Source organism: Carya illinoinensis, chromosome 9, assembly GCF_018687715.1.
Source record: "Carya illinoinensis cultivar Pawnee chromosome 9, C.illinoinensisPawnee_v1, whole genome shotgun sequence".
In the NCBI taxonomy this organism is placed as follows: Eukaryota; Viridiplantae; Streptophyta; class Magnoliopsida; order Fagales; family Juglandaceae; genus Carya; species Carya illinoinensis.
In genome coordinates this window covers 15,494,190-15,504,879 of record NC_056760.1, presented here as the reverse complement: position 1 = coordinate 15,504,879, position 10,690 = coordinate 15,494,190, and the positions used below count along the sequence as shown (strand labels likewise).

The 10,690-nt window shown below is 34.8% G+C and overlaps 1 protein-coding gene and 2 non-coding genes across 3 annotated transcripts; 2 read left to right on the top strand and 1 right to left on the bottom strand.

The window, feature by feature from the left end:
- The first annotated feature begins 5,617 nt into the window (after window positions 1–5,617).
- TRNAR-ACG lies at window positions 5,618–5,690 on the top strand. The gene has a single exon. It is a non-coding gene; the product is annotated as a tRNA-Arg (tRNA).
- Window positions 5,691–5,784: 94 nt separating this feature from the next.
- On the top strand, window positions 5,785–5,868 carry TRNAL-CAA. Its single transcript has one exon. It is a non-coding gene; the product is annotated as a tRNA-Leu (tRNA).
- Window positions 5,869–6,322: 454 nt separating this feature from the next.
- LOC122276134 (uncharacterized protein At4g18257-like) lies at window positions 6,323–9,577 on the bottom strand. Its single transcript, XM_043085631.1, has 3 exons — window positions 9,214–9,577; window positions 7,546–7,866; window positions 6,323–6,669 (listed from the first exon to the last, which is right to left on the bottom strand). The coding sequence occupies exons 1-3, from the start codon at window positions 9,495–9,497 to the stop codon at window positions 6,507–6,509; spliced, it is 768 nt and encodes a 255-aa protein (XP_042941565.1). The 5' UTR covers window positions 9,498–9,577; the 3' UTR covers window positions 6,323–6,506.
- Between the last annotated feature and the right edge of the window lie 1,113 nt (window positions 9,578–10,690).

The following is a 10,690-nucleotide window of genomic DNA, read 5'->3' as shown; positions in this document are numbered from 1 at the left end:
ATTGATTATAGCTTTGTGAGATTTTTAATTTGAGTCACTAATAATTTATATATTTTTTGTGTGGGGAAGTTTGGAAGAGTTTACCATAGCCCTCGTAGGGGTTTGAAGTTTTGAACTCCCAACTTTTAAATCCCACGATCCCTCCAGATGAAGGGTAGCATCATTGAATCAAGGGAAAAATAATAAGAGAAATGATATTTACTGTCGTTGAGTATGTAAGTATCGCATCTATTTGAAAAAAGTGAGTAAATATGAGATCTACATAAAAAATTAATTATTTAATAATGAATATTTTTTTTCATAACGCTTGCACACTCACGACTGTATATAACATTATTAAAAAAAAAAACACTAGATCTTATAGGCAGACTAGTCTATGCAGAAAAAAAAAAAAAAAAAAATCAAAGATGCATTCAAGAGAAACAAGAAGTGAATGTAGAGTTCCCCTTACAAAAATCTCATTACAACAATAATTGTATTTGTAACAGCCCGTTAGAAATTCAATTGTGAAATTTCTATTAACTTTAGGAACCTCGTGAAAACTTATAGAAAACTCCATAAGTTTTCACGAATCCATTAATCGTTTAGGTTTTTGTCTAACTACATAGTTAGTGTTATTATTTACTATGGTATCAGAAGTGTGTTTTTGATTATTGGAGATAGTTAGAAGTGTCAAAATGTATTATAGTTTGTGTCATTAGATTCGGAGGGTTATTTAAAATCTTATGGTGCAATAACATTTTTTTTTTCATATTTTCGGACAAAACGTCTGTTTAAAACTGTAGATATTATTGGATAAAAAGAAATATCTTGAGGTAATTTTCGTGAATATTATTGGGTAAAAATATTTTGAGTTGATAGATATTATTAGATAAAAATATCTTAAGTTGATTTTTTGTAGATATTATTGGATAGAATATTATGAGATAATCATTTATAGATATTTTGGGTAGGAGAAAACTACACTCAACTCTCAACTCCAGCCTTATCATCTTCCTTATCTCATCCATAAGTAGCTCCAGCCATCGCCTACAAACTTATCTTCATTTACACGTTCCTTTAAAAGAATATCAAATACTTTCTCTCGGACAGCTTTTAGGAGTTATTTTGCACGCCCATTTCGAAGCTTTTTTCCTCGTGATCGCATTTGAAGTTTTATAAGAAATGCGGAGATCGAGATTTTGTTACAGGACCTGAAGGAGAATCAGAAGCTGATCAACTAGACACAGTTGACTAAGCGACGGTGCGACATAAATGTTAATATAGTAATTAATGTAAATTACTACTTGTACGATTGAGTTGCATCTCTAGTACTTTTTGGATCATAACCATTTTGGACTAGTGTTGTGATTTTAGTTGTTCAATGGATTTTTATGTATGAAATATGTTTTAAGCATTTGAGATATTTTCAATTTGGTGCATAGTATTGCTAAAGAAAAAAATTTATCCGCTGCGAATATTGCATATTGTTAGATGCATGTTAGGAATATTGCATCTTATATGTCATGAACGGGGGCAGGTAATGTGACGCCCCCAAATTCCATTTGGGATCGGACGGACATTTGAAGCGTCGAGACATGCAACACAAGGTTACCTGCCCCCGTTCATGACATATAAGATGCAATAATCCTAACATGCATCTAACATTATGCAATATTCGCAGCGGATAATTTTTTTCTTTAGCAATACTATGCACCAAACTGAAAATATCCCAATACTTGAAACATACTTCATACATAAAGATCCATTGAATAACTAAGATCACAGCACTATTCCAAAATAGTTATGATCCAATAGTACTGGAGATGCAACTCCATCGTACAAGTAGTAATTTAACTACTATATTAACATTAACGACGCACCGTCGTTCAGTCGACTGTGTCTAGTTGGTCAGCTCCTGATCCTCCTTCAGGTCCTGTAACAAGATCTACCATTCGGGGGGAATGGTAGTTGGGACTACCACAGTGAGATTTGATTACAAATCTCAGCAAGTTAACAAAAAACTTCCATACAGACTAATGATGCATGTATGACAGTAAAAGCATAAATGCATAATCAAATTCATAAGTAATTAAAGCATAACTTAGCGTACAACATAGCATAATTGACATAGCTTAAATTGAATCATGAACTGAACTTGACTTAGCATGAACTTGCTCTGAAACTTGAATTAACATGAAAAATACATACTCCACAGTTGTTGTGGCCCCATGTATTCTACATGTAAATACATACTCTACAGTTGTTGTGGCCCCATGTATTCTACACAAACTTGACTTAACATTAAAAATACATACTCCACAGTTGTTGTGGCCCCATGTATTCTACACAAACTTGACTTAACATGAAAAATACATACTCCACAGTTGTTGTGGCCCCATGTATTCTACACAAACTTGACTTAACATTAAAAATACATACTCTACAGTTGTTGTGGCCCATGTATTCTACACAAACTTGACTTAACATGAAAAATACATACTCCACAGTTGTTGTGGCCCCATATATTTTACACAAACTTGACTTAACATTAAAAATACATACTCCACAGTTGTTGTGGCCCCATGTATTCTACAAAAACTTGACTTAATATGAAAAATACATACTCCACAGTTGTTGTGGCCCCATGTATTTTACGCATCACAATTGTAGTTAAATACATACTCTACAGTTGTTGTGGCCCCATGTATTCTACATAAACTGAATATACTCAAGATGAAATGTGACTGGAATATGAAAGGACTGAAGTTCTGACGTAACATAACGTGACTTGAACATAATTTGAAATACATAACCAACTTGAGATAATAACATTTCGTAACATGGCATAACATATAACAAACAACATATTTAGCATGACATATTTGTAATGTATAGTAATACATGACAGAATATATTGTGTAACAGAAAAAAATTGATGACAGAATAAATTCTGTATAATAGACAATTACATGATAACTTGGTATGGCATGACATATATGATAACATACATACATACACTGTAATTCTTTTACTTAGCACACATACACAGTAGACTGCTAGTAAGTTAAAAGCTAACTTACCTCGATCTCCGCGTTTCTTATAAAACTTCAAGTGCGATCACGAGGAACTGTAATTAGTGATTCTAAAAGTTAGAACTAAATCACTAATAATTTGAAATATGAAAAATACTAACTTAAAGAGTAAAATTTTCATTTTACTCTCTACATGTGGGAAAATGACCGTTTTACCCATAACTTAAGGATTTTGCATACTAACTCTAAAAGTTTCTAAAATTTACATTCCTCATGTAAATTTTATCCTAAACTTAAATATCAACCCAGAAAAATTTAAAACAAAACACAACTATGAAGAACACACTATGATTGAAACATCCATAGGTCATTTCCCTTTATTTTTGTTGCAATTCCTTCCAACTTCAAAACTCATGCTTAAACCAAAATTTTGCAACAAACATCTTCCAATCCTAAGTTCAAAACCATACTTAAAACATCCATTTAGAAAAAGCTAATAATCAACACCAAACTTTTTTTGTAAAAAGATCCAAGCACTTGAATTACAAGTTTTGACCTTAAATCAAAACATCTCCAAGAATTTCAAAAATCAAATCTTACTTCTAACATATTCATAATATCATCCTAACATCAACCATGCTTTAAATCATCAAACTAAAGTCACCAAAATCACAAAATAACATTTGGAGTTTTTGGTTTTACACTTAGTTCAAAAACAGAAACTTTTTCCTCAACTAGTTTTGATAAATCTCTTGATCTATGACTTATAAATATATGATTTTCAAACCAAACCATCACATGGTTTAAAAAGATGTCCTAAAACATATATAAGTTTCTAATTCAAGATCACATGGTTAGAAATTAACCAAAACATAAATTTAGCCAAGAATATCCACACTTTGGCTTATTTGAATATCTCTTTGCATAAAATTTCATATCTTTGAAACTAACATCAAATATCTTCAAAATAATAATATAACATGTATATAACATACTTAGGATCCTCCAATAAAATTATTAAAGTCATTAGAATAGGTTTAGACCACCAAAGAGTTAAACTTTCTCAAAACAGAAACTGTTTTTCTTCTTCCAGTTTCTAAGTTTCTAAATCTAAGTAAATCTTTCATCAAAACCTTTAATCATGCAAAAATCCTCAACCAATAGTCACATATACATGTTAACAATACTCCATAAAAATTTCGGACCAATATCTATCCATTAGCTTGGTCAAAAACTCCAAACTATAACATATTCTCCAGTTTATCTCCCAGAATGACCTTTCTATAGTTTATACAATATTTTACTGACCAAATGATCTTCAAATGGGGCAAATAAGATATCCATGTAAACTAGACTCAAAAAGGAACAACTTATATGAAGGAGACTTTATGATAAAACACTTACAATAGCTTCGAAATGGGCGTGCAAAAGACCTCCTAAAAGCTATCTGAGAGAGAGTGTTTGATAATCTTTTATTGGAAGGTGTAATTAGATAATTTCGTGGGGAGAGGTGGCTGGAGATACTTATGGATGACATATGGAAGAGATGAGGCTGGACTTGAGAGTTGAGTGTAGTTTTCTCCTACCCAAAAAAAATCTATAAATGATTATCTTATAATATTCTATCCAATAATATCTAAAAAAAAATCAACTTAAGATATTTTTATCTAATAATATCTATGAAAATTACCTCAAGATATTTCTTTTTATCCAATAATATCTACAGTTTTAAACAGACGTTTTGACCGAAAATATGAAAAAATGTTATTGCGCCATAAGACTTTAAATAACCCTCCGAGTCTAATGGCACAAACCATAATACATTTTGTCACTTCTAACTATCTCCAATAATCAAAAACACACTTCTGATACCATAGTAAATAATAACACTAACTATGTAGTTAGACAAAAACCTATATGATTAATGGATTCGTGAAAACTTATGGGGTTTTCACGAGGTTCTTAAAGTTAATAGAAATTTCACAATTGAATTTCTAGCGGGCTGTTACAGGTAACCTTGTGTTGCATGTCTCGACGCTTCAAATGAAATTTGGGGGCGTCACAGTATTGCTCGGGGGGAAGATGGAATAAAATTAAAAAAATGGACAATAAATCATAGGTTTGGTCCTACATTTCTTAACTGAACCAACGAGGAAATCACCAAAAGAGAGTTTGAGTTGATTCAATTATTGGATTGATTGGTAGTGACTTCAAACCATAGTTGTGAAAAAGATGCTATATGAAAGAACTCCACTTCTCTTACTCTCGGTGTTGGGGTGCATTTCCCATGATAGATATAAAAGAATCATAATTGTACGTTATTTTGAATATTGTGAGTGTTGACAAGGTGGTTGCTATGCTTGCTTATAAAAAAATGGTAATGATACGAGGAATAATTCTATTTATCATCCTCACATATTATATTTATTTTATTTTATTTTTTCTATAACAAGTATGAAATATATGGATGATAAATAAAACAATTCAACTAGTTTAATAAGAATAAAATAAAATTTTAAAAATAAAAAATAATTTTAAAAGTGTTGGGATGACTCTCTAATTAAAGTTATATATTAATGACAACCATCCTCTAACCAAATGTGGACTCCGTGGCCCAATGGATAAGGCGCTGGTCTACGGAACCAGAGATTCTGGGTTCGATCCCCAGCGGAGTCGCTTTCGGTTACTTTTGCTTTCGGTTTTGCAGCTGACTAATAATTATTTCGTAAATTGGATTAAATAAAATATTCCTCTATAAAAGTAAACAAAAGTCAGGATGGCCGAGTGGTCTAAGGCGCCAGACTCAAGTTCTGGTCCTCTAACGAGGGCGTGGGTTCAAATCCCACTTCTGACAACAACTACCATTCTTTCCTTTTTACATTTTCTGCAGAAGACCATTGAAGTAAATGTGAAAAGGGAATTACTTGTGTGTTTTAAATTTGAATGATTGTTTAGGTTTGGCTCGGTTGTGATGAAAAATGTCACTAAGCTGACAACTTGATTACTAGCATCTATAAGATCTTTCTCCAAAATCCATCTGTTCAATTTTCCAGTTTGGATTGATTAGAAATCTCATGACACGTTTGAAGTCCGGAATCTTGTGATCATATTCACTTTCTGTTAGGCCAAAGGATGCAACATATCTGAAACAGACACAATGACTCTCCATTGCGGCACCAGAATCAAATGCTGCAATCCATTCAAGGCCTGGCAAAAGCTGAACAAAGAAGGATCAAAGTTGCAAGTCTTTTATTTTTTTGTTTGGTGGGTGGGTGGGGGGAAGTAGTAGAATGGGGGAGGAATGGACGTTGCTGATCATCTAGTTTGTATTATAAAACACTTTACTGTTCACAAGTAAAAACCAAAAAGAAAAATACATTGAATGCTTGATGAAGTGTATTTTTCACACGTTGAGGACCAACAAACTTCCACAAGCTTGAGCCGGCAAAACCAACATGAACAATAAAAACCAATGACCTAGCCTTCGGCTAATCATGTCCGCTCTGAATTTGATGCAGCAGATTTCAGGTTCTCCAGCCGTTTCTTTAAATATGCCTGCCTCAGCTTCTCACGACGAGCTGCGGCTTGCTCTTGCCTGCGCAGTTTGAGCTCAGAAGCCTTTTCTCTTGCTTGATTTACTTCTTCATGAACTTCCCTGAGGAAACCACAAACACAATAAACATGTTATGAGCCATTGAGCCTTACTCGTATGACACAAACAACATTTTTCAAACAATAAAATCAGGCAGGGGTCTCAGGGATATACACAACCAAACAAGCCAAAGAACATAGACGGTAATTGAGAGTTTCTTAGCTGTTACTAGAAATTTATGTTCTACTTACATGTGTTGCCAAAAAGCATTCCTCAGTTTTATGATAGGATTTTGCCTAAAATCCACATGAACTACGTTCCTTGTATCCTTAGTTGAATACAGATGATAATACATTATATTTATAGTCCTTGTCAAATGAGTTCAATCTGAAGCCAGATAGTGTAAAGTCAATGCTGTGTAACAGCAATAATTGAAGGCTTATTATTAAAACTTAAAAGAGTTAAGAATTAAGCAGCTTGTCAATAGCATCAACTGCTGAAACCAGGCCATTCTTGACTTTTCAGCCACAATAATGCAACTTAGATGAGTAAAAAACAGCAGCCACAACCAAATTATAGTGGCTAGCAGGCACGGGTACTTGCTTCTTTAATTGGCACCAGGTGTCCGAGAACAAAGTCCCTACTAACCCAAGGGCTGCACAGGTGGCAGAAACAGGAAAATAACAGTGTTAAGTGTAATAAATGAGTTTGCATGGTGTTATACCTGAACAAATGAGTTTGCATAAAATTATTGACCAACAAAAATTCTTGATTATAAACTAATAACTTCAATTGAACTGCCAGAGGCCCAAGCCCTCATCAATCATTGCCCACCTAATTCATATCTAAACGAATTGTGTTTTATTCATATTTATTACTAAGAATTTTACAATAGAAAAAACTTTTGTGTTCTAAACAAGAAATGGCTAGGACTCTCACCTCACAAAACGCTTGTGTTCATCATTGTCCAGTGTTCCAGCTGTTCTTCCGAGCCCCACGGGTTTTGTGTTAAACAAAAAAGAAGCATCATTTTCACCATTTTCACTTTCTGGTGGTACTGTAGCGGGAGTATCTGGGTCCTGAGATTGCTCTGATTCATCCTGTTCAACGTTCTTGCGGAAGAAATCGACACAATACTTCTCCTTATCTTCCTCGTCAGATAGCTCTCCCCTCATTAGCTTATCATACAATGCAGCCTTCCTCTCTAATGCTGCATAGCTGGCTGATCCATCATTAGCTGCTTTCAGCTCGAGTTTGTCCCTGGATTTTGACACCAAAACATGATTCCACTTAAGTGGCAAGCCAAATTAGAGTCCAGTGGCATGGTGGACACTAGAGGACACAATACTTATGTCATCCTATGTCCTATTTGGACACTGATAGAAATAATTCCCAAAATGAAAAGTGATGAATTGCAAGGAGTTATATGTTCACCTCAAGATAGTTACATTATTCTTCTACTAGCAATCATCCTCATCGAGAAAGATACATAGTTCAATACCAGTTATTGTATTGATTACGTTCAACAGGAAACTTAAGCTTCACCAGTAATCAAATCATCATGAGACTGGAATATATAAAAGGGGAAGATTGATTTTCTCAAGGGTAGGGGTGTCAAATCGTGTTAACGGATCGTGTTCATGTCGTGTCAAAGTATGTATATTATACTATATAGGTAAACTCTAACCTGACCCATTAAGCTTATCGTGTCAAAATCGCAAACCCTAACATGACCCATTAACATAACGTGTCGTGTCGTGTCAACCCGTTTTGACCCATTAGTGAATATTACTAAATAGGTTGACACGAAACACTATGACCCGTTTCAAACTGTTTATGTAAATGAGTTGAATATGCCTGAAATTAACCTGTTTGACTTGATTAAATTTAATATAATTTTCTATAAGTGTTAAAATCACAATATCTATAAAAATTATAAAACTAACTATAAGTCCAAAATTACAATCTAAATAATAAAAATATCGAAATTAAAATTCTAACAATTTTACTTTTGGGTAAAAGAGTATAAGTAATTGAACTTCTTAACGTGTCATAACAGATCAAAACGAGTTGACCCGTTATCAACCCGTTAAGCAATCGTGTCTTAACAGGTCAATCCGTTTTCACCCGAACCCGTTAAGACTAAACCCTAACCAGCTATTATCGTGTCGTATTTGTGTTGGGTTAACGGGTCGTGTAACATATTGCCACCCGTACTCAAGGGTCATTAGTTTCGGGTGAAGTTTTAATTTAGGAGATGAAAACTCTAGATTATGGAAGAAGTAAATAACAGTTGCTAACAAAAGCCAGCTCAAGAACCCCCATTGCAAGTTACCTACTGCCAATTTCATATCCATTATCGACCAAAAATTGATGTTACATGCAAGTTTCTTCCTTAATTACATGCAAGGTTAAATTAAGTATCACCAGTAAAAAAAATCATCATCATGACCCCACAAGTTAGAACCCTAATTCTACTCAAATAATGACCCTTCAAGATCAGTTCTCTCATTATAAACCCAAGAAACAAAATAAAATTACAATAAAAATCAATCCAAAACGAGAAAAATCAAAAACAAAAAGGGAAACACAGAAAGAGAAGGGTACTTGTGGGCACGAGCGTCGACGCCGGAGTTCTTGGCGGAGAAGGAATCGGATGCGGCGATATTCTGCTTGGCGCGGTGAAAAGTGACGGAGTCGGGGACGCCAGCGAGTTCCTTGGTTTGTTTGGACTCCTCCTGGGACTTGTAGAGGTGGGCCTTGAGTTCCAGGATGGAGGAGGGCCCCACCCCTTCTATTGCCCTGTGCTTCTTCGGCATTATGGAAGACTCCGTCAGCCATCCAAGCGACTCGACCACGACCCTCCTCTTCCTCTCCACCTCTTCCCCCATTCTTTCCTGATATATATTTCAATGGGGAATGCTCTGCGACTTTTTGCTCTGTTCGAGGGCTTGGTATGAGAATCGGGAAGGGGAAATTCAATTTACAGAATTAGGGGCGGTGGAGTACATGGGCCGGGCCTTATTTCTATGTAAACGGCTCGGCCCATGGACATCGTCATAAGTTCGTTTTCTTTTTCTTTTTCATTTAGATAAGAATAATTCTTCTTGCAGGCCGATTAAGTGGACTGCAACACAGACATAATGAAACGAGTCGTTTCATTTCATTTACACGGAGACCAAGTGCAAAAGACATCTTAAGCTCTTTGAAAGCAAAACGAGTAACATACTAAAGAAGGAGTATACCCAAGTCTTTCACCCCCAGATACCCAAGTCACCCCATACCCAAATCATCGACAGAAGCTATTGACCCAAAATCCAGTAGACCCAGTCCGATACCCAGCAGCTTCGGCACCGTCATCGTACCGTCACGGCTCCCCATCTCCGTCGCAGCTTCCAATCGGTGCTGTAACGTATTCCGAAACTATAGTCCATCTTATTTTTCTTTTCCCTTTGTATTTTGTGCTGGAAAATTGGTAGGGGGTTCTGGTAATTGGTGTTTGATAATGGAAAATCGTACATGTGTGTTTAATATTGTCACATTGTAAATTTGTGTTAAGATCTTTACTTGTAATTATAAATTTTCTGGTTTTGATTGTGTGCACCCTAAATGTTTGTTAAAATGTATCTTTGGTCATTAACAAAGAAATTTTAGCAAATTGTAAGTAATATAAACTGCAAAACTCTTACTCTATGTTATTATCTAAAACTCTTACTCTTACTCTATGTTGTAATTAATATGAGCGGCATATAATTTCTCTGTTTTTACTATTGGTTCATTCATAATCACTTGGCGTTGAGTCAGGAAAGGTGCATGCACCCACGTGCCTAGAAAACCTGGCACCAGGACATACCAAATTCTGATTGCTATAACTTATAAGCTTTTTTCTTTTTTAAATATAATTTTAAACTGTACACTGCTGGAGGAATCGGTTAGGCTAATTACCTTTAAACTAAGAAAAGAAATGAGGAAAACAAATCACGAAGAAAACTCATATTGGATTTGCCTACTCAACCAAGTTCGCTGTAAATTTCACTTTGCTTTGGAAATGCCATAACGGAAAGATGGAGAATATACATTTTTT

Coding starts and splice junctions, on each gene's coding strand:
- LOC122276134 (XM_043085631.1), bottom strand. CDS start 9,497: ATGGGGGAAGAGGTGGAGAGGAAGAGGAGGGTCGTGGTCGAGTCGCTT. Junction 7,867..9,213: donor GTCGACGCTCGTGCCCACAA/GTACCCTTCTCT, acceptor GTCAAAATCCAG/GGACAAACTCGAGCTGAAAG. Junction 6,670..7,545: donor GAACACAAGCGTTTTGTGAG/GTGAGAGTCCTA, acceptor TGGTTTCCTCAG/GGAAGTTCATGAAGAAGTAA.